The sequence below is a fragment of the Pezoporus flaviventris genome, unplaced genomic scaffold (assembly GCF_033815535.1).
Source record: "Pezoporus flaviventris isolate CSIRO_AGI_PZ_B2104156 unplaced genomic scaffold, CSIRO_AGI_Pfla_v1 ptg000138l, whole genome shotgun sequence".
Classification (NCBI taxonomy): Eukaryota; Metazoa; Chordata; class Aves; order Psittaciformes; family Psittacidae; genus Pezoporus; species Pezoporus flaviventris.
The window spans coordinates 1,598,174-1,625,995 of record NW_026892686.1 but is presented as its reverse complement, the minus strand read 5'-3'; the positions used below and the strand labels follow the sequence as shown (position 1 = coordinate 1,625,995).

The window sequence follows — 27,822 nt, the reverse complement described above, 5'->3', positions numbered from 1 at the left end:
GCATCTGTCCCTGTTCTGGCTGGATTTTGGGCTGCCACTTCCCCCTTTGCTGCTGCATGATTGCAGCGGGCTCTTTCAGCCCCGATTGCAATACATTCGCTGTTAAAAACTTGCTAGAGAATCAGATTATACACCAATAGTTGGAGTAGTTATCGGAGTAAAGCTGCTTCAGCCTGCTCCAATGGAAGGGGTCCCTGCCCGTGGCGAGGGGTTGGAACTGGACGAGCTTTCAGCTCCCTTCCAGCTGTGATTCTGTGATTCCACAGAGCTTTGCTGTGCTCTCGGCAGCAGACCCAAGCAGCAACCTCAGCAAAGGGTTAACGCGGCCGCTCGTACCGCCGCTGCTGCCTTCCCCCCGGCTGCTCTCTGCTCCTGCCAGGCGGAAGTTGGAGCAGCAGCCCAAGTTCAAGGCTTGCTGTGTGCATGAGTACGAGCTGCCTGGAGCGGGCAGGGGCCGGCGGGCAGCGAGCCGAAGCCCTCCAGCTGTGAGCCGCAGGGATGGCTCCAGCCGCCGAGTGCCGGGATTCCCACCTCTGTTACTACAGCATCAAATTCGCCCTGTCCACCTATGCCACCCTCTTCTCGGTAGGTGCTCCGGCTGCTTTTGTGTCCTTCCTGCTGTTTCCCCTCCCACCGTGTAGCTGGGATTTTACTTTTCAGCATCCACGTTTCCCCTTTCAAGGAGCCAGATCCTTGGGGTAAAACCCGGTGCTGTGAAGCCGCTCGTGCTTGGCGCTAGCTGGGTCCGGAATGGGAATTTGGGGTGAAACAAAGGGGTTTGGTGCATTTAAGATCACCTCCTTGGGACTGCCCTTCCCTAGGAGCTCTCTTACAAATCCCTTGTGGCAGCGAGTTGCATTTGGAGCAGAAACAAGGAGATTTCGTGGTTTTATCACGCAAGAACCCGTTGGGTGGTGATGCCAGCTGGATCCCCCCTGCCCCTCTCAGCCTTTGCCTCGTTCAACAGGGACAGGGCATGGATGTAGTCATGGAGCGGGGGTTGTTTTGGCCAGGTTGGTGATATTAAGAGGTCAGACTAAGGCTTGTTTTTAAGCAGTATTGAGCCATTGAGCTCCATTTGGGGCCAAGCTTCTCTGGCAACTGGGAGGCGCTAGCACATGTCAGAAAGAGGAGAGGAGCGCAATAAATACCCCATGTGCATCCTCAGTGAATGCAGGGGAGATGGAGTTCATCTTGCATAACCCAGCCCATATTTACTGATATTTCATGCTGAGGTTTAAATAATCCTCTTTGCCCCTGCATGGCTGCCTGCTGGGTGTGTAGAGTGGAATGTGCACCTCAGTGTACAGGTGTCACTGCAGAAATACCTACGTGACTTCCCAGGCAGGCTGTGAGTGTTAACCAGGGTCAGAAGCACTTGGAAAAGGTTTCTTATTTCCTTATTAATTAGTTTCTTTTTAATGAATGAGCTCAGTTGGGAGGGCAGTGCTGGCTCTTGTTGGCTGGAGATGGTGAAGCCATTGTGTTCCTGCACCAAATGACTTGTGCCCATTGCAGGGCATGAAGGAGAGTAAGGAATAAAGAATAAGAAATAAGAATAAAGAATAAGGAATAAGAATTAGGTGTTCTTTGTAGAATATCTCACTGATTTCTTCATACCTGCTGGGTAGGAAGGTTTCCAATGGGAGATGAGATTCAAGCATCTCCCACTGCGTGGCCAGGACCCTCGTGTGCCTCCTGCTGCATCCAGTGACACTAAAACCACCCAGATTCTTTAACCCACTTGTGGCTGTGGTTTGAGTTTTGGGCTGAAGACAGTACAATATTTGTTCTTACAAGATGAATCCTATGAGTGTGGGGTTGGATTCTCTAAAGAGCTGAGTTTTGCTCAGGTTGAGGTTTCCCCAGATGCCTTTAAAGGATGGGGAGTCAATGGAAGGTCGTCTTTTCCCTTTCCATCTGAACCCAGCTCAGGGCTGCACCTTGCAAATGTAGATGATCGATGAGACAATCTTGATGCCAGAGGCTTATTAATTGCCTGGATGTTTTGGGGGCCTCAGTGGGACATTCTGGAGAGTCCACCAGCAAGAAGAGACTCAATTCCCCAGCGTCTGGGCAATAGCTGCAAAAACCCCATTCTGAATCACTCTGATCCAGCCTGGGATGGTCCTTGCATGGGGACACTGTCACCTTGAATCCATATGGATACAGGGGAACTTCAGGCTGGAGATAAGGCACCTGTGAGGGTGCTGAGGCGCTGGCACAGGGTGCCCAGAGAAGCTGTGGCTGCCCCATCCCTGGCAGTGCTCAAGGCCAGGTTGGACACAGGGGCTTGGAGCAAGCTGCTCCAGTGGAAGGGGTCCCTGCCCGTGGCAGGGGTTGGAGCTTGATGAGGTTTAAGGTCCCTTCCAACACAAACCAGGCGGGGATTCTGTGATTGCTCAGCTCCTGTGAGCTTTTCATCCGCATGACCTACTTCTGGCCTCATCTGCTCATGTTGATGTATTAATTTAACCCTTCAGAGCCCTGTAAACCAGATGTGACCAGGGCTGCGCTTCCCTCTGACCAAATGCATTCGACAGGAAATGATGGCGTGGGGGCTTCTCGCTTGTATTGCATGAAGGCTTTTAACCCTTCCCAAGTAAAGATTCAGTGGAACAAGACTTGAGTTGGATCGCCAGGAAGGACTGAGGAGGTTTGGGGTGAGATGCATCACTGGTTTATAGCTTAGTGTTGTCCCAGCCTGCAGAAAACTGGATTTAGTGCTGCTAGATCTTTTCCAGTGCTTTCCTGTGAAGAAAGCATTGATTTAGAGGTGGGATAAGCCGGAGAGTGGCTTTAAACCAAACACGGAGCAAAGGGCAGAGATGTCTGAGCATCATAGGTTGGAGCAGCTGGTTTTATACAGGTAGATTTAATCCTCACTGTCAAGGATTCAGTGGAGCACAGATTTAAAGAGCTGCTTCTTTCCTTGTCTTACTTCTCCGATAAAATTGAGAGCTGCTGGTTTAATTGACCCTTATAAAACCATATTTTTCACATTCCTACATGCCATCAGCAGTTAAGCATTCTATGATGTACTTAATCGCTGTATTATTAATCCCATGATTCTATCAATGACTAAAAGCATTCAGCGCTTCCCTGTATCGTGACTTCTCACCTGTACGTTACAATCAAACCTCCTGAGGAGGAGCAGGAGAGCCCTGTCTGCCCATTTGGTCTTCAAAATCTGGGAAGAAGGATTCTCCTGTGAGCTAGGATCTGGAAAACCAGAGTTTTCCCCTTGGTTTGGCTCCTCTGGTCATCTTGGATGGAGGATAAAGCAATGCCCCATTCCCCGTGCTCCTCCCTGGACCGCTGAGCTCTGACTCAGCATCATCTGGCTGATGGGGTCTGTGTGGGTTTGAAGCCACTGTCATCGTGACTCTTTGGTGTTCCCAAGTAAGGAGAAATCTGCCTGGTGTTGGTATGGCCTTGGCTCATCCACTGAACACCATTTAAAGTTGTGTTAACGTCCCCTTGGGTTCATGGTACTTGTTGGCACAGAGTAACTCCTGTTACTTGAGTGTTTTTGCACCTCAGAGAAGGGGAATGTGGTATCTCTTAGGTGAGCAGTGGGGTTTTAAGTCAGGGTAGGACTGTGCATGTCGTTTGTTAGCACTGGGAGGGCTATGCAGCTCTCTTGTGAGTGTGGGGAGCTGCCTCTGCGTCAAAGTCAAGTCAATGCAAGGATCAGAAGCAATCACAAGCACAAGCCCATGGCTTGAAGCTGGGAGTTTGCAAAGCTCTTTTAAAGCTCAAGCCACCCATTTGGAACCCCCCCAACCCTATCAGCAACCCTGAGCTGTGTATTCTGTTATTTCCTATTCATTAATTGTCTTTCATCCCCTCTTCTTGACCTCCAGATCTCTAAATGACTCTACAATCAGTGGGACAGGGGTTTCCACCTTTAACTCTTCTCTTTCCCACATCCCTAACTTGCCACCCCATCTCTTTCCTTGCCATTAGATGAAGAAATACATGGAGAGGAAAAGCGGCATCTCCGCTATCCCACTAAGTTGGAGTTGCACAAAAAGCCTTGCTGTCCTCCATCCCTTGCCCGCTCAGCTCCTACAAGCTCCAAGCAGCAATAACATCAAGCAGGGCTGAAATTAAAACCAAAGGTGATTTCTTCCCAGCTTAAAAGAGGAGAATTGATGCAGGATGCCTTTATCATGAGGGCTGATAGAGCTGCAGCCACCCCCTTGGCTTTGCCTGTGGGGATGGTGTGGTTGTTATGAGATAGAAATGGGGTGGGTGATCAGCCCCTTGTTGGAGGGTAGGTGGAGGTTTGCTTGTTCCCTGAGCTGCATTACAGAGCAGTTGTAATTGCTGCTGCCTATCCTGGTGTTTGCACTTTATTGAGGTGATCACCAGGCAATTAATATGTAACTAGAGAGGATTTACCAGCAAACTTCATTATGTGCCTTCCCATGTCATCGAGTGTGGGTGGTAGGAAAGGGTTGTGATGCCAGGAATCAGGAATATCCGCGCTGATTGAATTTGCACAGCAAAACCAACCCCCAGAGAACCCCAGTGATGGAAACCAGGGCAGCCAGGCTACGCAAGGGGTGATGCAGACTTCTCCTGCTGCTTCTGATGCTCATCTCCGGCCAAGGGGTGATGGGCTGAGCAGGTTTTGGTGGAATACATCATTATTCCCCTTGCAGTTTTTTACAGGCTTTGACATCGCTGCTTTGCTCCAGATCCATCATTTTTTCCACAGCAATATTGCTTTTCGGGGAATGTTGCCCTTTCTCCCCAGCTATTTTCCATCCAAATCCCTCTGCCACTTATCTTGTAACAGCATCGCTCCTTGCTCGCTCTTCCAAACCTTGTTATATTGCAGCGAGCCTTCCTTTGCAATCTGCCTTTGCTGGGAGATGTGCCAGGGTATCCATTCCCTTCCTCTTGATGGGTGTTGCTTTGCAAGATGCTTTCTTGTGCTTTGAGTAGGAGCAACTGTTGGGTTTTATTTTAATTGGAGGATGCTTTTTAGCAAGCGGGGCTTGGAGATGGGCTGGGGTCCAGCCTGCAGCACTAATCCTTAGCAAAGGGGATGGGTGACCTTTTGAGCTAGAAGCTAAGCAAAGAGAGAGCCAAGATATTCATAGAATCATGGAATGGTTTGGGTTGAAGAGACCTTAAAGCTCATCCAGTTCCAACCCCTGCCACGGGCAGGGACCCCTTCCACTGGAGCAGCTTGCTCCAAGCCCCTGTGTCCAACCTGGCCTTGAGCACTGCCAGGGATGGGGCAGCCACAGCTTCTCTGGGCACCCTGTGCCAGCGCCTCAGCACCCTCATAGGGTGCATTTCCCCATTGCATTTGCAAGGTAAATAAGCAGTGCGTGCCCTCCTCCAAAAAAGAGGGGTGTTAAGCATAGCACGGGTTGGGGTTTACCCTGCCAAAGGGGATGGCCATGGCGATGTTGGGAGGAAGAACCAGCACCACTCTGCAGCAGCTTCATGCATGCCATGTGCTTTAAGCTTTTTAAAGGTACTTTCTACCCTGGAAAACCTATTTTTAAGCAACCTTTATCCACCCTTAAAACCTTCCTCAGTTTCTTTCCCTTCAACCAGTGAAGTCCATCCCATGAATGCTGCTTCCTCAGCCCCAGAGCATCCAGCCCTGGTACCCCCTCTGGGTTTGCTCTGTGCACTTGCCATGATCTCTTCCCTTACCCTCATCACAGATGGATTAATTAAAACAGGGAAAGTGGTTCTGATTGGCATGTGGGATTAGCAGGATAGCCATGGTGTGCCTTAATGTCTACCCCCTGCCTTCCAAGCCAAATATATTTCCCGGGACACTGTATAAGGGATAAACATTAAATCAACCCTAATCCCAACGCACCAACCTGATGCTTAAAATAGAGTCTAAAGATGAAGCTGTGATTAAAAGCCTGTGATCAGAAATAAGCCTTCAAATAACTAAAGCGGCTGTAAAATACCACAAGTCTACTTTTTGTTTTCTGGGAGATTTCAGTGCCATTATAGATGAGATGGAGCCTGGAAGCTGACAGTGATTGATAGACACAAACTAGCTACACAAACACACCAGAACTGGTGTCCAGGTGGATTAGAGAAGAAAAATATCAACCCCTCAATAGAGCAAAGGCTGTGCATGAAAATAAAGGATTGGGTTGTTGGCATGAATTAGTAGGAAGAGTGTGAGTGAGCTCATTAGGAACAGTGAAGCTTCTTGGAAAGGTGAATAGGGAAAGGAGTGAAAAGAGGTGTTTTGTTCTCTCTGGAGGTGCAGTTTTTGATCTCAGGGGTCTGTGGCTGGGGGCTTTCTGCCAGGAGGTGATTTGGGATGGGGATGGTGCAAAAAGCAGCAGGAAAATGGCTCTGGATCCTTCTCCATTTCCTTGCTGACCTTTTCAGGTGTCAGCTCAGTGCTGGCTGAGGAGCAGCTCGCCTCGAAGCGCTTCAATGGGAGCAGCTCCTGACAGCACGAAGCGTTTGGGGCAACGGCACTGGCTTTGATGTGGAAGGAGCTGAAGGGTTGCAAACAGCTCTTTTTGGAGCCTGTTTTATCCCTGCATCATTAGGCCCTTTTTCAATCAGAGCTGTTTCATCGAAGAGGGAGAGAGGGGAGGAACGGTGTCCTAAATAATCCGTTGTTTTTCTTTATGGCACTTTTCATCCAGGGATCAAAAGCGCTTCTTAACTGTGCCGCGAGCTTCATGTCTAATTGTTGGTGCTGGCGTGTGAAGAGAGGGTGAGTGGCTTTGGGTGCAATTCAGTGCTCAAGCCAGGAGTGAAATGAGTCCTTCTGGGGATGGTTCTGTCTAAGGGTGGAGTCTGGGAGGGTGGAGTGTTGGTGTCAATCAGTGCTGGGCCATCAAAGGGCCAAGTGGAGCATTCAGACAGACCATAAAGGTGCAAGCAGAGAGGGGAGAGGAAAAAGCAAGCAAAACCTGGCTTAAAGCTTAAAACCGTGTTGATCACACTGAGATTATACATCCCCTTCTCAGCCAGAGGAGGAGCAGCCCAGCCCTGACCAAAGGGGATGCTCCGAGTGCTGACAGCACCATCTGGGATTGGATGCTAAATGTCCCGGAGCTAAGTGGGTTTTCCTTGGCTGTCTGGAGCAACTTCCACCTCTGTGTCTCCCTTGGAGCCTCTATTTGTCCTCGCTGGAGTCCGAATTGCATCCCGTGCTTCCCTTGCAGATCCTCGGCCTCACGATCCTGTGTGTTGGGATTTACGCCGAAGTGGAGAGGCAAAAGCACAAGACCTTGGAAGGGATCTTCCTGGCTCCAGCCATCATCCTCCTGCTGCTGGGCTTCACCATGTTTGGGGTCTCCTTCGTTGGCATGGTGGGGAGCCTCAGGGACAACCGAACGCTGCTCAAGACGGTAAGGCCATTGCCACACGCGCAGTGAAGCCTCGTGTTCCTGTTACCCATGGCTGAATGCCTCCCAACCTCTGCTGGAAGTGCTGCTGCCTTCCTCCTGGGGTAACAAGCGAGTTATTTCTGGGGCTGAGATCTCCTCTGTGGTGGAGCCAAGTCTCCAGCATGAAGTTTATTTTAGCTGTGATAATGGCAATAGTAAATAGCTTTGTTTTCCTGTGCAAGGGAGGATGCGGCAGAGGCAAATGTTACCGCTGAAGTCCAAATGGGAAGTGATCCGGGACACTAGGGCAAAGCTGTTCACTCCTAACCTGCTAAATCAGGGATTTTGTCGGTGTGTTGAGCATCCAACCACTGGTCATCATCGCCTGCCCTTGCTCAGGAGCAACATCTCTGCTTGACCAAGGAGTGTTTAATCATGGAATCCCAGACTGGTTTGTGTTGGAAGGGACATTAAATCTCACCCAGTTCCAACCCCTGCCACGGGCAGGGACCCCTTCCACTGGAGCAGCTTGCTCCAAGCCCCTGTGTCCAACCTGGCCTTGGGCACTGCCAGGGATGGGGCAGCCACAGCTTCTCTGGGCACCCTGTGCCAGTGCCTCAGCATCCTCACAGGGAAGAGCTTCTGCCTAAGAGCTCATCTCAGTCTCCCCTCTGGCAGGTTAAAGCCATTCCCCCTGGCCTGTCCCTACAGGCCCTTGTCCCAAGCCCCTCTCCAGCTTTCCTACAGCCCCTTCAGGCACTGGAGCTGCTCTCAGGTCTCCCCTTCAGGAGCCTTCTCTTCTCCAGGCTGCCCCAGCCCAGCTCTCTCAGCCTGGCTCCAGAGCAGAGCTGCTCCAGCCCTCGCAGCATCTCCATGGCCTCCTCTGGCCTCGCTCCAACAGCTCCACGTCCCTCTGGTGCTGCTGCCCCAGAGCTGGATCAGGGCTGCAGGGGGGTCTCCCCAGAGCACAGCAGAGGGGCAGGATCCCCTCCCTGAGCTGCTGCTCACACTCCTTTTATAGCTGAATTCCCTCTATTTAGATGAGGGCAAAGCTCTTCCATTACCCTCACCAGGGCCAGCATCCACTGATCAGCTCCATGACAGCTCTGTGGGCAACTTGGTTGTTTCCAATGCTCCCTTGGTGAAGAAGTTGCTTTTGGATGAGTAATATATACTGGTCCATGGAGCCTTCCTGCTGGCACACGTGTGCCTGGCATTGCTAATGGCTTGTGTAGCACCTTCATCTCCCACTTCTTCGTGTCGATTGGTTTATTAAAATCAAACCCTCTTGTACTGGCTTGCAAGATTGCTCTTAGAAACTGATTTTTTTCCTATTGGATCTCCATTGCAGATGCCCTCTGCTCTGTTTGGGAGCTATCCCCCCTGCCCTGGGTGTTTGGAGGAGTCTCCAAGTGAGTGGTGAAGGACACCATGTCCCAAGTGATACTTGTGGTGTTCAGACAGCCCTGGTAGCTTGCTTGCTTAATGGTTAACTTGTTATTAATCCCCTATCAACTGACTCTTCTTCCTGTTTGGATGCTCTATGGTAACAGTAGGAATCTGCCAGGACTCAGTTATGCCTCTAATATACAGCATTCTCTTTCCTGTGCATCAGAACAACTGGGAAAGCTCTGTATTTCTTTATGATCTAAGCCTAGAAAACAGCTTTCTGCCAAAGCTGAAGTTATGTTGCTTGCGGAGAGCACTTCATCTTCTTTTTCATTCATCTGCTTTTAAAGCGATACCACATTGTGTTCATTCTCCCCAGGCTTATTCCAAAGCAGGATAAGTAATTCAAATTCCCAATAATATTTTTTCTTCCTGTGCTAATACTCATGAATAGTGGTTAATCCTCTATTTCCACAACCCAGGCTCAATTTGGAAGTGGAAAACTGATACATCAAAGGATAGGAAATCTCCTCCTTGGAGCGATGCAGGGCGACAGAAACTCAAGCTCCTTAACTGTATTTCACAGGTTGTCAGCTGAATCGATGGACACAGCTGAGAAAAAGAAATAATCCTGCCCATTTGGGTTTCCTTTTTCTCCCTGTGGATATAAGCAGCTTCATGCCTGCCATGTGGAATAAATACAGCAATACCCGGGCAAGTCGTCGCGCACAGTAACGCTTGCATTCCTTTTGACGAGGATATGAGAGGTGATGTTTGTCTTGCATCAAAACGTGTTGTATTCCTGGGTGGTGGGGTTTTGGGGTTGCTCAAGGCTCCTCAGCTGCCTTTAGTTGGCTGCAGAGCAGCACAGTTAGTCCAATACTATGTTAATGCCTATTATCCAGGGGCAGGTACAGGAAGTGATATTTAATAGAATCATAGAATCGTGTAGGTTGGAACGAGCCTTTAAGATCATTGAGTCCAAGCATTAACACAGAACTGCCAAGTGCACTGCTAAAACTTGGATCCACTGCACTGAAACCCATTTCTGACGATGGATCCAGTCTAATTCCCAGTCTTGGAGCTGCACCGCTCTTTCCCCTATGGATGTATTCAGCTTGATGGGCATCAGCACGAGGAGAAGAGCGTGACAGCAGTGAAGCATTTCAGAAATGCTCTTGATGATGAGATAAATAAGGGTGTTCTTTGTGCACATATCTCCCAAATAAAGGAGATGTTTGTAGTCTCCATAGAGGCAAAACTTGTGACGTTGCCTCTTCTCGTAGAAAATAGCATTGCAAGCTCATAGCAGACCAAAGAAAGGTACTTAAAGAGCATCAATATGAGCCCAGACCTTGCCCACTCAAAGGGAGTGCAGATCTTTACAGGAGCAACCTTGGATTAGTGTTTTCCTGGTGGAGATGCAGCTTATCCCAGCAAAAATGCTTTATCCTTGTACCTTAAAGCAGCTCCCTGGTGAGACTGAGATGTGTTGGAAAGACCATGGCATGGTTTTATGGTGCTGAATTACTTGATTCTTTCTTGAGCTCTTACCTACTCAGGTCATATTGGCAAGACTATGTGGTTAAGCCTGGGTTTCCCCACCGTATTACGTTGGAATTGTACATGAAATACATTAGCATTTCCATCCATCACCCCAAAATGGGTGCCAGTGCCAGGAATTCATTGGGGGTTTTACTGTGTGATGACCTCTCTCATGCAGCAGCCTCTCGAGGTGTGGGAGACTGAGGCTTGCTTTCATCTGTGCTTGCTTCACACCAGTTTTCTGCTGGTTTTTACTGGGAAAACTCTTGAAAAGCCATTATTGATTAATGGGGTTCGCAATCTGTTCACCTGGAGGGGGCATCTGGACCACAGAGGAGGGAGCTCTGCCTCTAGAATCAACCTAGTTGATTCTGTGAGCCCCAAAAGCAGTCCCAGAACAGACCCTGGAGATTGCATCATGAAGCAGCATAGAAACACAGATACTGATGCTGAAGAAAAATCAGTGCATGAACCCCTTTGAGCTCTTAGGAGCTGCAGATGCGCTGCAGATGCACTGCAGCTGCTGAAATGCTTTTGCAGGGAACCCAAGCTAATGATGAGCACAAAACCACCCCAAACTTCAAATGGCTTTGAAAAATGACTTCTCTCTTCATCTAAAAATATGTCCTATTAATGTGGAGAGCAGACATGAAATTCCTCTCTCCTTAGGAGCAAATACTTCAATGCCCTATGAAAATCCATCAGGTAGCACTTGAGATTAATAACCTACTCCTTTCCCACCTGAAATGCTGTGGGTGGAGGTGCACACGTGCTTGTTAAATCTTCATTCATCTCAGTCTTTTACTGCTCAGAGATGGATTTTTACGTTCCTTAGCCCCCTGGAGACAAAGCTGCCGACATTTCTCTTGGACAAGACAGTCAGGAAAGCTCCCAGATTTACTACTTGATGTATTATTCCCATATCCCCTGCAAGGTTTTAATCTTTTCCTTATCAATCTTATTGTCTCCAGTCAACTGTCACTGTCACACATAACCTGACCCTTACCCGGCACAAGCCAGATTATCATGTCATTAGTGACATCTGTAATAACACAAGCTAAATCAGTTCAATAAAGCCACTGCTTGCTTGCAATTCTCAGCTCAGGTTTATTAGAAGCCTGGGGATTTTGGCTGCTGGTGTATGGAATCGATGTTGCAAACACTTGGATTTAATAGGTGGGTGAAGAGTTGCTCTTTGGAAATCAAGTTTCTTCCATCACCATTAACGCCTGCAAGGCTTGAAGAACTGCAGGCTGTCTGATGGACATGGCTTGCCTTTGCTTTGGGGGTGATTTAGCAACTAGACTGCAAAAATCAATGTTTCTATTGCTCAATTAGAGGGCTGGGGAGAGCTGGGATGGGTTGGTCTCAGAACTGGGAATGCAGTGGGAGAGGCTGCTCCGGCAATGGGGTTTTGCAGTTGTATATGCCCAAATTTTCTCCATTTCATGGCTTTTTAAGAGCAGGTTTTACTAGAAATGCATCATCTCTCACTCAGCATTTCCTACCTGGGAGCTTGGAATCCGTGTGTTCATCCCATGGCTAGTTTAAAGTCATGGACACCATGAATTTTCAGAGGTTGTTTCAATAGAGTTGGTTTTCTTTTATTGCAGAATGGAAGAGAGATGAGGATTCAGGCAGGCCAAAGGTTTTTGGGGTCCTGCCTTGGGTTTGCCAAAATTTGCCATCCCAAGGCAGGATCTGACCTTGGGTTTGTGGCAGCAAGTGGTTGGTTGCCACCACAGTGCTTATGGCGTTTTGTATGTATCCACACACACACAAACCCCAACAGAAATCTATATAAATATAGATAGAAAAAGGTGTATTTCTATTTATACTGTTATTTCCAAATGCCAACAACAGCAGGATGTGAAAATCAAAGCCCAGCACCCGCCATCAGCTTCACCACTCATTTTCTTTGCAATGGGGGTATTTGTGCTCTCAAGGTTGACCCACGATGCGACTTCCTGAGCTGGGCTTGAAACGTGCCTTTCCCCCTCCCTCTCCAGCCCCTGATTGCATGTGTAAATAGAGAGATGATATGCTGAAAGAATGGCAGATATATCAGGTTTGAAGAGGGGAGTGAGAAATGGTTGGCAATCACAGAGCTATTGTGTGGATGGAGAATTGTCCTTCTCCTGGGAAGATAAATTCCCCCTCGAAGAGAGTCAGCTCCTACAGTGATTTGAAGCTTGGGGAGGCCTGAATGAAAGCAATCAGAGCAACGCACGTGTGAAGGAGCACTTGGAGGTCTGATCTGCTCCAAGCAGCTGGGGTTCTTTCCGATCTTGCAGGGAAAGGGGCAAAAAATAACCTGGAAAACCTCTATTCCAGCAGTGCCATATGGAGCATCCCTCTGCTGCATCACCAGGGCTAATTCATGACCCTACAGCAGCCACTGAAAGCCAGTTTTAAGTCAGAAGCAGTAAAAATACCACTAAGTAGCACTTTCCCCTTATTTGTCTTTTGAATTGGGAAGAATTGGGTAAAATAGGTGTAAAGAGTTAATATTTACGGGGTGCATCACTTGCATTTTAACCACTTGGATATTTGACGTGGGTAAATTCCTTGTGGTTTCCTGGTGCTGGAATGAGAGCAGGGGATTTGCAGGGGGTACCCAGCTCCTTTATGGACCCCAGAGTGTGCTCGTCACCAGGTCAGCAAAAAGAAACCATCCCTTGAGGATTTGCAGTAAAGAATCAAATTTCCAAGGCCAGAAAGCAGTGCTCAAGGCCAGATTGGACACAGGGGCTTGGAGCAAGCTGCTCTAGTAGAAGGTGTCCCTGCCTGTGGCAGGGGTTTGGAACTGCATTACTACATTAGCCAGCCCAATAATACCAGCAGTGAATTAATGGGGCTTCACGGCATCTGGAAAACCCAGTAAAGAGCTGGCATCACAAACTCCTTCCCCGAAATTCTCCAAGCAGGATTATTTATGGCCATCTCTCAAGTCATTTACCTTCTAATATGAATTGTTAAGAAATAGAAGTTACAGCTCATGCTGCATTGTTATTCCCAAAGGAGAACTGCTGGTGGTTCTGCAGCATCCCTCAAAGTCAATGCTACCCATGGCACGATGAAGGGATGCTGAGGAGCACTGGGATAAGGCTGAGGAGAGGGTTTTGCAATGTCTGAGATGATATTAATAGCGTCCGAGTGGTTTAATCTGCGTTAGGATTTTCAGCACAGTCAAGGATTGAGCTGATTGTGCTGCTGAAGTATCTCCCTTGTTTGGGAGGAAGCTGCAGGAACAGAGATCTTTGGAGAGAGGGGAAATCTGATTGCTTGGCCCTCAAACTGAAATAAATTAGATCTGAAAGGAGCCATTGCTCATGGACTGGATGGAGGGGGAAGTCTGAGAGGCAACATCCATCCCTGTCTATAAAAACCTGCTTTTCTTTGGGTTTTGGGGAACAGGAGCACATTCTAGCTGCAGCATCCATCCTGGCCTTGAGATGGGAGCAGAGGGTAGCGGGGCTATAGCCAAGGAAGGGTTAACAGCAGCCAGAAATAGACTCAGCTGCAGCCTTTAAAAGCCCAAAAGAGGGCAAACCACTACTTCTGCCAGGTGTAAGGAGCAGACTTGGTCTTTGAAAGGGCAGAGCAGGTATCTGTGGGGCTCAATGGAGGTAAGGCTGGTACCTGGGGTCTCTCAGGGGGTCCCACTTGATTATTTGCAAGGCTCCTGACCCTTTTGGGGACTGAAATGAGGCTTTTTGGTTATTTAGCTCCTGAAATGAGTATTCTGACCCCAGGCTGGGCAAATGCTGCCATGAAACCCAGATAGGGGTAATGACTCCCAGCCTGGCTGCATGGGCAGGAGGGGCACATCGCATGGTTTATATGCGTAAGAGCGTCCTGGGCAGAGAGGGTTATTACTGTACTGCTAGAACAGAAGGTGCTCTGCAAAAGTGGCTTCATCTGGGCTTTGTTGTCCTTGTTTTATCTGTGTAGGAGACGCTGCTGACAGCTTGGGGTGTTTTTCTCCCCTTCCTTCAAAGCGACACTGAAAGCTGTTTCTATGTGGGAATAAACAGCGATTTGGGCTTTCATGAGGAAGGGCTGCGTGCAACTGTCTGTCAGAAGAGAAGCGAACCCTTAGAAAGGGCCACTCTGTGTGGGAGAAAGCTCTAACGTGTCATTAGGAAGAAACAGCTCTTTCAAAGCAGTGCTTAAAGTCCCAGTCTCAGGAGAAACGCCACCGGATTCGTGTTTCTGGGCTCAATTCAAGCCATGATCCCAAGGAAAGCAGAGGCGGCAGCAGGAGCTTGGTAAGGGGATGATTTAGTGGCCTCACAGGTAGAGGGAAGGATTCATCACACGCCTCTGCACTAGCTGAACGTTTGCTCTGTTCCCATTTATTAAGAGGGAACGACCAGTTCCTGCTCTGGATGTCCCAGAATAGGATGCAGGCTCAGAAGCACCATGCTGTAGAGTCCTGTGCATGCAAAACCAGAGGGATGCAGGCTTTAAAGGAAGAGAAATGAGGTTGCACGAGTTTCTTTTCTTCTTGGGGTGGGAAATCCATCTTTTCCATCCCTTGATGACCACTTCTATATTAATAGGTCCAAAGCCTTTCCTTGTATTGGCTTCAGTGGGGCTGACTTAGCTCCTTTGCTGGAGAAACATCTCTAGGAATGGAACAAAATGAAGTTTTGGGGAGGTTATTTCATGAATACCTGTTCCCATAGGGGTTTAATGGTGACTATAGGGCCTTGAATGAGGATCAAGTTATCTCCACCCTTCACAGAAGGGATTTGAACCCCTCCATTCCTCCTCCATTTGCCCCTGTAGGGTCTCATTATATGGGCCTTGTAGAGTCTTGTTCTAAGTACAACCAGTAACTTGTTCTCAGCAACCCCCCCACTTGATTTCTTGAATTAGGCAGCTTTTATGATCTGCCTATGCTATTTGAATGCAAAGTTCATCAAGAAGGCAGAAGGATAAACAGAGCATCCCTCTTCCATCCAACATCCCATTGGAGCCACACGTAGGCTGGGCACGTCTGAATCTCCCATGGCCATCGGTGTTTTGAGTGCATCTGAGCTCGAGAGTGATGCTCAGCCTCTATCCATGGCTCAAAGCTCCTTCCCTGGGCTGGTGATGGGTATGTGTGGTTTATTCATCCCTTGGTGCCTGCAGCTCATCCCTGACCCACATTCATCCTTTCTGCCTGGTGAGGACATGTTTGAGCTGGGAATTGCAGGTGGATGCACGCTGCCTATGGTCTGGAAATGAAGCAGCAGTTGGTTTGCACCCCAATAACAGCCAGACCCATGGCTGGAAGCATTAACTCTGACCAACTCTGTATTTCAAGTAGGTTTTAAGCTTCAGGGAAATGAAACTTGACTAACTGGTGTGTGGAGGTGGCAGAAAACCAAACGCACAGAGGATATATGGGAAGGGATCACTCCAGGCAAGCTATACATTGCTTGTATAAAATAACCCTAACCCTATTCTGGGGAATAACTTGCTGGTTATTCCCCAAACTCAAGGAATGCCTCTTAAAACCTGAGCGTGGTCCCTGGGAGCTTTCCCTCTGAGCTCACTTGGGCTTCAGCAGAGATTGATGATGAACAAAACAGCTCTGGAGACTTGTTAGAGGAGGGAAGGAGCAGCCTGATCATGGCAATGGCGGTGATTAATCTTTTTGTCAAGGTATTTGAGGGAATGAAGCACCATAATTTATTGCGAGCCTTGGGATTGATGAGGTCTTTAAAGGGAGCTGCCTGTGGTGGGTCTTAATTTAGTGAGGATTTTTTCCCTCATCCATCTGTCTTGGGCAAGATGAAGGTTTTATTGTGGAGTTTCCCTGTTCAGGCTGGGCTTTGTTTTGTGATGGGTGAGATCCTCGGGCACCTTCCTGGTCCCTCCTCTACAGGGTTTGCTCCTCTCAGGGATGCATTTGACACTGTCCCACTTGACATCCTTGTCTTTAAACTGGAGAGACATCAATCTGATGGATGGACCACTCAGTGGATAAAGAACTGGCTGCGTCAAAAGGAGCGTGACCAGCAGGTCGAAGGAGGTGATCCTGCCCCTCTGCTCTGCTCTTGTGAGACCTCACCTGGAGCATTGTGTGCAGTTCTGGGGTCCTCAACATAAAAAGGACATGGAACTGTTGGAACAAGTCCAGAGGAGGCCACGAGGATGATCAGGGACTGGAGCACCTCCTGTATGGAGCCAGGCTGAGAAAGTTGGGGCTGTTCAGCCTGGAGAAGAGAAGCTGTGTGGAGACCTCAGAGCAGCTTCCAGCATGTGAAGGCGGCATCCAAGGATGCTGCAGAGGGACTCTTCATTAGGGACTGTAGGGATAGGACAAGGGGTGATGGGTTCAAACTTAAACAGGGCAAGTTTAGATTGGATCTAAGGAGGAAATCCTTTCCTGTTAGGGTGGTGAGGCACTGGAATGGGTTGCCCAGGGAGGTTGTGAATGCTCCATCCCTGGCGGTGTTCAAGGCCAGGTTGGACAGAGCCTTGGGTGCCCTGGTTTAGTGTGAGGTGTCCCTGCCCATTGCAGGGTGGTTGGAGCTGGATGACCTTAAGGTCCTTTCCAACCCTAACTATTCTATGATTCTATGTGAGCAATGAAGCCTGGCCAAAGAGTCACCGCTTCCATGTAAAGGCTGAATTTTGGCAGAAAGTGGGGGAAAAACCAGCTCCTCAGTGTACTGCTTTGAGGTTTTGAACCTTACAGCAGCTCAAGCTGGGGTTAATGCTCCTAATGTGGAGTTTTGCTCTTGATTTTGCTGCTGAAGTCTTTTTAAGGAACAAAACGCTGATATATTTAGTCTGGCAGATAGTGAGGGCTGCAGTGCACTAGGTAAAAGGGACGATCGTGGATCTTGCCAGCTCCTAAATGTGCATTACAGTTGCTGATGGTTGCTGCAATCCTTATGGATGCAAAACCAGGGCCACTTCCTGCTATGTCCATGTAGCAGTGAGGAATTTCATGCTCTTTTCACCCCTTTTTTGAGGGGAGAAGAAGTGGTTTTTGCTCAGACTGCTCTATTTTCAAGGCTGATGCTGGAGAGCCAAGGTGGTGATGGCTTTTCTTGCAAATCCCCTATAAATTATAAGGGAAATCATGGGCTTTCTGAAGGCATGAGGGTTATGGATTGTTGGGTGTCCAGGGGGAGCTGGGCATCAACTATGTGACTTTCCAATTTCCCTCTTGCAATAGACTGCAGTCAGCAGTGTCTTTGTTCCCAAATAATGCTTCATTTTCCCCCTGTTCATAAAGACTGTGAGCTCAGCTCTTTTCTGGGCTTGATTTCTTGGAAAACAGTGGGGTTTGCTACCTGTGACCCTCATCTGATGGAGCATTTGAAAGCTACATTCAGGCATCAGTTTTCTAATAGCTGGGGACAGACAGCACCCCGTGGACTTGTGCCCAACATGCCCACGCTTGTTTATAACTCAGATACCAAACCTGGGTATTAGAGATTAGCCTTGATTTCGATAGGCACAGAGCAGGCTGAGTTGTATTGCATAAACCTTGTTATGTCTCGGCTTGTATGGCTGTAGGGCAGAAATGGAGACTAAAAGGAGGAAATAGGGGCAAAATCAGTGCACGGTGAACAATGGCCAAAGCACTGGAAAGAGCAGGAAAACCATCCTGCACCAAGGGTTAAATTCTTGATTTCTGGGAAGAGCTGGTGCTTTCAGAGGGGTTTGGCAACAGAGCTGGGGTTGTTCAGGCTGGAGAAGGGAAGGCTCCTGAAGGGGAGACCTGAGAGCAGCTCCAGTGCCTGAAGGGGCTGCAGGAAACCTGGAGAGGGGCTTGGGACAAGGGATGTAGGGACAGGCCAAGGGGAATGGCTTGAACCTGCCAGAGGGGAGACTGAGATGAGCTCTTAGGCAGAAGCTCTTCCCTGTGAGGGTGCTGAGGCGCTGGCACAGGGTGCCCAGAGAAGCTGTGGCTGCCCCATCCCTGGCAGTGCTCAAGGCCAGGTTGGACACAGGGGCTTGGAGCAAGCTGCTCCAGTGGAAGGGGTCCCTGCCCGTGGCAGGGGTTGGAACTGAATGAGCTTTAAGGTCCCTTCCAACCCATCCCATCCCATGATTCTGTGATTCACTCTTATTTATTTTTTTTGGCTTAAACTGAAGCCAAGGAATAAAAACATTTTCAAACCTGAATTTCTCTTTTTGTTTTTTTTTTGCTGCAGTGTTGCAAGATGCAGCCATGTCCTGCTTGGTAAAGCTGTGAACCATGTCACTTTGGGCTTCCTCCTGAAGCAACCCCAGTTTCTAGCGCTTTAGCTCCGTGCAGAGCTTTGTGTGTCATCTCTTCCTACGAGATACCAGGTGCTTGGTTAATTATAGTCCTTAATTATGGGATTCCTAAATGATACCTGGCCCGTTAGGAGCTGATTTAGCTGCTTTAGGAGCTGATTTAGCTGGTGGTGAAGTGGTGCTCCTCCAGTGGGACCACACGAGCCGGCTCTTACCAAATACACATCACAAGGCTCCTTGGTGGGTGGTTAATTAAAAACCCAGATGGTTTGGTGAATGAAGTGGTGTTTTCCTGCAACAGTGCGTTGGTTTTGCCAAGCTTGGGGAATAATTGAGGGGCATGCAGGTTCCTGTGCTGCCTTTGGAAATGGGGTGTTTGAATAAACCAATGGCCAAATGGAATATCCCGGTAATAAATTACCTTTCCCTCCCCCCTTTATTGTTTCTTTTAACTTGTTTTAGGATTTTTCCTAAGGTTTCCATGGTAACTTTCCACCTTCTTTTCTCTGGCGAGTCTCAAAAGTTGCTGATGGACGTGGGGAGACCAGTGTGAGCTGAGCAGAGCTTTGACCTCCAACCTCTGCAAAGCTGGATGTCAGACCTATCACACTGGGAGACTGGTGGGTTTGGGCTGCAAGAACATCAGACCTTCTTGTTCAAGTCATTTGTGCCATCAGGGCATTGATTTCCAGCCTGAAACACTGCCACAATCAACCCTCAGAGGCTTGAAATACTGCCCGGACTCTGAAGGCTCCTGAAGGGGAGACCTTAGAGCAGCTCCTGTGCCTAAAGGGGCTACAGGAAACCTGGAGAGGGGCTTGGGACATGGGCCTGTAGGGACAGGCCAAGGGGGAATGGCTTTAAACTGGCAGAAAACAGAATTAGGTTAAATACCCAAACTATTCCATGTTTTCATAACATTTTCTTCTATTGCATCCATTTCACCCATTTCCCTGTGCAGGTCTTGGCCATTCAAATTGCATTTGGTTTCTTTTTTGAATCCTCTTTTCCTCCCTTCCTCTACTGGGACTGAGATCTTTAGAAGAGATCTACAGGTCCCTGGGGAGCTTATAATGAAATCTGTCTGATTTTTAAGTGTTTTGAAGCAGCTTTTGGTTTCCAGGTCTCCCGCATTGTGGTTAACCACTGACAGATGACCCAGCCTGACTTGGAGCAGGGCTAATCCTTCCCTTTCTCTTTTCAGTTCTTCTGGGTTCTTCTGGCGATCTTTCTCACAGAGCTGCTGCTGCTGTTCATTGAAATCATCTTTGAGAACAAGGTGGGTGCAGTCAGCAGGTCTTTGGGTGCTGAACGGTGACAAACTGCAACCCCACGTGCCATCAGTGGGGAGAACCATAGAATCCCAGACTGGTTTAGGTTGGAAGGGACCTTAAAGGTCATCCAGTTCCAACCCCTGCCATGGGCAGGGACCCCTTCCACTGGAGCAGCTTGCTCCAAGCCCCTGTGTCCAACCTGGCCTTGAGCACTGCCAGGGATGGGGCAGCCACAGCTTCTCTGGGCACTCTTTAAGCTCCTCACCTCCAGCACGGTAACTGCCAGCTTGCATTTGCAAGGTCAAGTTTGAGTTAGAGCTGATGGTGAATGCTTCCAACGTGTGTCCTTCCTGGCTGCCTGCCTTCTGCTGAAGGAACCCTGCCATGTTCAATTTAATCACACCCCTGCAATCGATCAAGCTATTAAATTGCTAATGTCAATCTCCGCTGGCTCACTGGATGCAGGAGGTGGGAGAACAGTGCCTGAAACACCTCCTTTAGGGCTCTAGAAGTTGATTCCCTTATGCACAAAGATGCTTTCAAACCCATCAAGGTTGGGCCTTATGTGCTTGGTCAGCCCCAAAGACAGGTTGGGGTTAGGAATCATGTGCTTGGGGAACACCAAAAGCAGTTTGGGATTTGGAGTGATGCGCTTGGTGAACACCAGTGACAGCTTGGGGTTGGAAGGGATGTGCTTGGCGAGCCTCAAAGTTGAAAGGAGGCAATAGGGAAGGACACTGCCTTTTGGATGCTGCCATCAACTCCATCCAGCAGCTTCCCAGAGCTCTCCAAACCCCTCTTATCCCTGAAAACCAAAGTGTACTGATGGAGAGATATTCTTTGAGGAAATCAGATTGCATGAGTCCTCGCATATAGAAAATCAATGTGTGCTGCCACATAGAGGCTGTATTTTGTGGAATTAATCTTTAAATCCTCTGCTTTGTTCCACCTTTGAGCCTCATGATGATGCTCAGCACCACCCTGCACTGCAGGAATGCAATTGGGAAACACTGGTACCATCAGGAGAGGGGATTGCAGCTTTGTAACTAAACTCCTGGATTGAGTAGAAACCATTAAAGTCTGAATTGTCCCTTAATTTAAATGTATTAGGGAATATCAAAACCTAATTAAAAATCAAACAATGAGGGAGAGAGAAAAGAGATCCAACAAGTGATGAATCCACTTGCCTGAAATTGTTTCAGAGGCACAAATCTGCATTTGGAACAATGCTTGTTTATTAAACTTGTTGAAAACACATTTAATTGGATTTTTATATTAAATAAGCAGGGACGAGGAATTAATTTAGTGGCCTTGGAGCTACTGAGCATTGAAATAGGCTCTGTTCATATGCAAATGGCTTTGGGGAGATTACTGGAGATAATGGGCTTGGTGTCCTGGAAGGGAGGAGGGTGGAGAGGTCTCTTAAACAAGAACTGCAACATCTACCTCCCACCTTAAAACCAAGGTTTAATTCCAGAGGCTGGCATCTTGGAGGGCAATGGGACTGGGGGATGCGATGAGCCTATCTGGGCTAAACCAAGCAGAGAACGGTAAAACCCGGGTGTTGCCCGTTGTGTTGGGCTTAGAGGTGGGCAAAACCAGGGATGAGCATTTGAACAAACTCAGATGTGAGCAATTCCTTCCAGGTTTTTCACATCCCTTCGGCTGCTCCCTCGCTTTGTCTGACGCTCTGACGTGCCTTCATTTCTCTTTCTTTCTTCCCGTTCCCGGTTTGCCCAACCTCTAATTTTCATGTCAGAGTGAATTATGAAAAACAACGTTTTCTTCCCCCCCCCCCCCCCCCCCTTTTCCCCTGCTTCCAGCTCAGATAGAACAAGCTCCTTTTCCCTTCATTAATAGTTGTGCTTGGCTCTTTGTCAGGAGTCAACGGCAAACCTGTGCCGGGCTCTACAGGCCATTCCGAGCCTTCATTCCCAGCTCACTAATAAGCTTCCCAGGCATCTGTAAAAGACATTTTCGATTCAATTAGTGTTTAATGTAGAGTGCCTGAATGTGTCAAAGTGTCCTCGGAGATAGGGCTGGAGGAGCAGCAGGGACAGCCCCAGCCTTGGCTGCACCGTTCCCTTTCAGGGTGTGATTGAATTGCAGAATGAGTTGTTGGGATTAGGAGTGATTGAGGGCTCTGATGAGGTCTCTGCTCCTGCCTGTAGCTCATCCCATAGATAAATCACCCTGCAGCCAGCCGTGTTGGCTGTCACAGTCCCTTCCGCCTCCTCCAATCCTACTGCAGCAGAACAACCTCCCCGCCAGTGATTAAAATCCAATGGGATTGGAGAGTGAGGGAGACTGTGAAGAAGTCACCTTAATAATGAAATGTAACAGGAAAAATCAGGTGGGTCTGCTTGCATGTGCAGGGAACGGGGAGGTGCGATGGGTGCTGATCACCTTGAGAGCTCAGGAATGATGCTGCTAACTCTCACTGATGAATTTTGCCCCAAGATGCTTGTCCCAGCATGTGGGTTCAGTTCTTACTGCAGTAACAGCAGGCAACACTTGCTAAGGAAAATCCTTCATGTTTTGCATGCTTTTCCTTGTGACTGTTGCATGTGCAAGCCATGTTTTGGGTTTTCCTCTGTCTCCAGATGAATGCAGTTTTCCACTCCAACATCCAAGAGGGCATCAGGCACTATTACGATGACCTTGACTTCAAGAACATCTTGGATTTTGTACAAGAAAAGGTTTGGCTGTGGAGGAGGCACTGGGGGGGCTGGGGGTTAAGGAATGGTCAATCTGTGCCTCACTGAAGCATAAGTGATAGTTTCTGTAGTGTTTTTAGAGTTTGTTCCCATCCCTGGGTTGCTTTGCTTGATCCATCTCAAATATCTTGATCTTTTGAGGTTGACACTGCTCTGTTTGCACAGTTTTGCCTTGTCCTGCTCTCCAAGCTCACCCCACAAGGCTCTTTGGTGAGTTATCCTGCTGCAAAGGGCATCTTCTTCTCCACACCATGGTATGGACCATGCCAGGGTATTTCTATTTCCCAATCTCAATGAGAAACTGGTGTCCAACACCTGAAAGCTTTTTGGTCAGTACCCCAACCTGCATAGAGAAAGACTGAGGAGTAAAACATGTACTGCTTCAGGGCTGCAGTGAGCTTAGATAGGCACCTTAGGAAAGTCTCTTTACTTGCAATGTCCTCAGTAGCTGGCCAAGCCCTTGTCTCAATGGGAAAACTGGGGATAAGGTGTTTTCATGCAGTAGCTGGAAGGAGAGGAGACCCCTTCGTGGGCAGCACCAGGAGCAAGAGCTATGTCCAGGCCAATTTTGGGGCTTGGCGCAGTCTGCTTTAACTTCTTTAGGTGTGTAGTTGCATATCCTGTCTGATATTGATTGCTTGGAGCCTGCCAGGAGTTGGCAGGAACCGTGTCCCATCCTCAAGCCAACCTGCAGGTCGATGAAATAGTCCTCATGTTATTTTAAGCTGACTTTAGCTATGCTGCAGCTGTATTTCATACACCATGTAGTTTGTTTGAGGTCCTAAATATTAAATGAAGTGTTAAATTAGCTGTTAAATTAAGTGTTAAATACATCTTCCTAATTCCCACCATTGAGCCCTGGTTAGATGTTTCTCTTGAAAGCCAAGGTTTAGCTTCAGCAAAGTAGTGATGCATCACCCTGAGCATTAAACAGCCAAGGAAAGTCAGGATTTGAAGGTATTCTCCTCACCATTAAGTGTGTGTTGGTTGGCTCTAATGTATCATTTGGTTTTCCCAGTTTCCTGGGCATTTGGGGTATGTTGGTTTGCTCATGTTTTGCTGAGGATATTTGGTTCACCCCCTCTTTGTGTAAATGTGGGAGTGAAGCACTTGGCTCAAAGCATTTGGTGAATGAAAAGAGAAGTGGAAAAAAACCCAAACTTGAGATCTGGAGGAAAATGGCAGTGGTGTTCTATTTGCTGAACTGGTTTTGGAGAGCAGAAGCAGGCTTTGTCAGCAGAGCTGCTTTCAGATGATCTTTGCGTGTTCTCACCTTGGCCAGATTTCTCTCCTTTCATTATTGCTTGAAGCATCATAAATCTGTGCATCTTATCTCTCACTTTGAAGAAAAGGAGATTGTGAAGCTCCTTTGATGTAGCTGGAATTTAAGGCCAGTGGTGCCCTTCACACTCCCCTCTCTTGGCTTCAAAACCACCTTTTGACTCTTGGAGTCATCATTACCGAATTGAGCGCATTAAGAGGCCTGGGAGTGCTCTGGAGGTCTCAAGATACGACTGATTCTGAGGAAGATCTGAATCTTTCCAAGCTTTACTCCGGCCTTTCGAAGAGGATGCTATTATTCGGACCTCTGAATGACAAATGAGCAGTAGAAAGTCCATGCTGGAGCCATCCTCCATGAACCCTGGCAAGGAGGTTAGACCACAAATCTCCAGATAGAGCAGATAGAACTGCAGGAAGGTTTCTGTGCCTCCAAGCAAGCGAGGATCAGGCACTTATCTTTTCATCTCACCCTATTTTTACATTTTTCCCTATCTACTTCTTCACTTGGATGTTATTAAAAGTTTTCAGGGAAAGGTCTTCATCTCAAAGTCTCTCTCTGTTCTCAAAGAACTTCTGGCCACTTAGAGTGTTGATAAGTCTTCAACAGTAGCATCTTTTATCTTGTGAGAAGGAGCTTTGCAAGAACATGCAGCTCTGTGCTATGAGCTTTTCTGTTTATTATTCAGGAGCAGCAGCAATGTCAGTGATTGAAATGCAGAGTTGTTTCATCCCGAGGGACTGGGGAGAAGCAATGCAGAGGAATAATGGCTGTGAAGAGAGGGGGGGATTGGGTTTATGGGACCTGAGCAGCCCGGTTCCCTTTGAGATGCGGAAAACTTGCAGTCAGTCTGGATGGATTGCACCCAGACCTGCTCTTTTGCTAAAACACAAGCTCAGAGCAGCCTGTTATCATTTTGTGGTAATTTTTGCCTTTTTCCTTATTAAAATCGTTGTCTATGCATCAGTTAGCTGACACATAGGCAAAACCACACTATGCTCCTTAGGATTTGAATTTTGCTTCAACTGCCTCTCAAGTGATGCTTTAAACTGGAGCCAGCTGTCTTCACACACTGCCACCAGTATTGTGCAGTAAAAAGAACCAGTATTTATGTGGCCATACCTTCATATTTTACATGCCAGGATGCAAATAGTGTGGTTTTACCTGTTGACACCTCCTCAGTCTGACTGCCTGTGAGCAAATAGATACGGACATGCATTACCCTCAAGGAAATAATAGTTAGGTTTTTATCCCTCATTTTTGCTGCACTGCTGCCTTTGCAGCCCTTGGATGTGAGGCTGGAGACCATGATGACTCAAAAGCCTGGGTTTGCCTCAAGTCAGTAACTGGAGCTCTCCACTGCTCCTCACTTTATCCTTCTTTAATGGGTTGCTAAGAACAGGTAGAAGAGGAGAGCTCACGTTGCTTCGCTGCACATAGGATTTGAATTTCAAAGAGCTGCTGGAGCTGCTGTTCTTGTTCGAACCCGAGTGGCTCCAAACACAAAGTAAGGCTCCAAGCGATGGATGAGGGTGTTGGGCTTGCAAAGCTCTTCCTGTCTTCCTGGGGAAGATTAAAGGCAGCTTTCACCAGCATGGCTTGATTGAGGATGATGGTTTTAGCTGTTCCAAGGCTGCATCTCACTGGTGCTGACGGTGGTCCATAACACTGAGAGCTCCTCAGATGCAACCTGCAAGGCTCTTTCCGTGGGCTATCTTTAATTTTTCTTCTTGTTATGCTCCTTTGAGCTCCAGGAGCCTGCATGAAAGTAAAACCAGCACTGAAGTCTGCCCCAGCTTATAGATACAACAGTAGTTGTGGCTAAACCTCTCTTTGCAGAGAAGAAACCATCCCATGAGGCAGCTAGAAAGCCTCATTGTAAGGATGTTGGACTTATTTTTGTGCAGATATAAAAGCATTCTTCACAGCATGGGGATGTCAAATGGGCAGCACTAACAAGTAGCCCTTGAGGTGTTTTTCTCCCCCTCTTTCTAGGTCACTCCTCAAGCTGACCTCCCTCACTGATTCAAGTTAGATTAAAAGCAATAGAGGAATTAAAGGGAGGAAATTAGAAACCAGTTGTAAATGTGTGGGTTGGCTGCTGCTGGCTGTTTCTGCCCATTTGGGCATGGGAGGAGGCCAGGAGAGCACCAAGAGCTGGTAGCTTGTCTCCTGTTGGCCAAGTATTGCCACCAGCCCATCAGCAGCAAGAGGAGCAGATGCTCCCAGGGTAAAACCTCTCCCCACACCTGCTCCTTGATAGTGTGATGCTTAAAGGAATGGGGAGAACGTGGTTTTTCCTCTGTTTTACCCAGCACACTCACCTCTCCTGCTCACTTCAGGCTTTTCTTTGAGGGAAGCATGTAAAGATTCAAGCTTGTTTACCAAGAGGAGAGATGACTCCGTATATAATAAGCCCATTTTTATTCTGTGGAGAACAGAAAATGACTTTCATTAAACTTCTTTTTTTTTTCTTTATTGTGTGAACAGAAGAAAAAAGCATCTTTTTTCCTTTGTAGCTGTAGCATTTGATCTCTAATTTAACTTGACGGGAAGAGAAATCCCTGTTAGACTGTGAAGCTTTATTAGCATTTTGTCAACTGGCACCAACCAGCTGAGCTGCCTTCAAGGGCTAAGAAACACATCCATTCAAGGTGCTGAAAGAGCCAGATCTCCTGCACATCCCAGGAATAGGATAGATTAGTCACCTGTAATTAAATCAGTGAAGCATGAATGAGCCTGATCTTTCCTAGGTGAAAGCAGGGGCGTCTCCAATACATGCGTGGAGGCATCTCTAACTGCTGCACACCTCTAAAACGGGGCTAAACACCCACTTTTCTGCTTCTACACAGTGCCTTCAACTTCCCATTCAGGGTCTTGGAAAGCAGGAGATAACCGGGGTTGCCAGTGGTGTTGCAAAGGAGATGCAGGGGAAGGTGGGAAGGGAGATGTGTCGATGGGCTGGAGGGGTTAGGGTTGGTTCAGCTGCACATCTCATGCTCTCCTTTTCTTCTCTTGGCAGTTTTCTTGCTGTGGTGGGGACGAGTACCGGGACTGGGAGGTTAACCAGTACCACTCCTGCAATGGCAGCGGGCCGCTGGCATGCGGAGTGCCCTACACGTGTTGTATCAGGAAGGTAAGGCAGCCAAGGCATGACAGTGGGTCTATTTCAATCAGTATTTCAGCAAAACACCTTCTTCCAATGTGTTATTCCTGCAGATTTCTGTGCTGCAGCATCTTGCAGAGTGGTTTGAGAGCACATCAGTGTGAGACACTAAAGAAACTACGAAACGTAGCATAGAGTCTTGCAATGGTTTGGGTTGGAAGGGACCTTAAAGTTCATCCAGTTCCAACCCCCTGCCACAGGCAGGGACACCTTCTACTAGGGCAGCTTGTTCCAAGCCCCTGTGTCCAACCTGGCCTTGAATATATATATGTATATATGGGTTACACTATTTTAATAGGCTCTGCTGTTTTAATGCAGAATAAAGACCAAAGCACTGGGCCATTAGTTGCATTCATATCATGCTGAGGAGTTGTTAGAAATGTCGAGTTCCTGGTTTTCATCCTAACATGTGACACAAAATGGTTTGGAGGATCCTTTTGCAAAGAAATAGCAACACCTTAAAATGATTTGGCTGCCTCCCAGCATTGATCTGAATGAGCTGATGTCCTTTCCTCTTCTGTCCAAGAGGACACTTTTCTCCAAGGGAACCTGAAAGGAGGCTGTAATGAGGTGGGGTTGGTCTTTTCTCCCAAGGAACAAGGGATGGGACAAGAGGAAACGGCCTCAGGCTGCACGAGGGCAGGTTTAGATGGAGCTGAGGAACAATTCCTTGCCCAGAGGGTGCTCAGGCATTGGAATAGGCTGCCCAGGGCAGGGCTGGAGTCACCATCCCTGCAAGTGTTCACACACCATGGAGATGAGGCCTCAGTGCCATGGGTTAGTGGTGGCCTTGGCAGTGCTGGGGAATGGTTGGACTGGATGAGCTTGAAGGGCTTTTCCAACCCAGTTGATTCCACGATTCTCAGCCTGCTGC

General features: G+C 48.0%; 1 protein-coding gene across 3 annotated transcripts in view; it reads left to right on the top strand.

Moving 5' to 3' along the window:
• The first annotated feature begins 391 nt into the window (after window positions 1-391).
• LOC133282733 (tetraspanin-15-like) overlaps window positions 392-27,822 on the top strand; it is a 40,864-nt gene continuing 13,433 nt past the window's right edge. Inside the window, exons 1-5 of one of the 3 annotated variants that reach the window (XM_061478942.1) lie at window positions 392-585; window positions 7,179-7,364; window positions 19,717-19,791; window positions 22,390-22,485; window positions 26,805-26,918. In XM_061478942.1, the coding sequence (XP_061334926.1) occupies window positions 499-585; window positions 7,179-7,364; window positions 19,717-19,791; window positions 22,390-22,485; window positions 26,805-26,918 (558 nt within the window). In that variant the 5' untranslated portion in view covers window positions 392-498. The remainder of the gene's footprint in view (window positions 586-7,178; window positions 7,365-19,716; window positions 19,792-22,389; window positions 22,486-26,804; window positions 26,919-27,822) is intronic. The other 2 variants (XM_061478943.1, XM_061478944.1) reach the window with 2 other exon arrangements.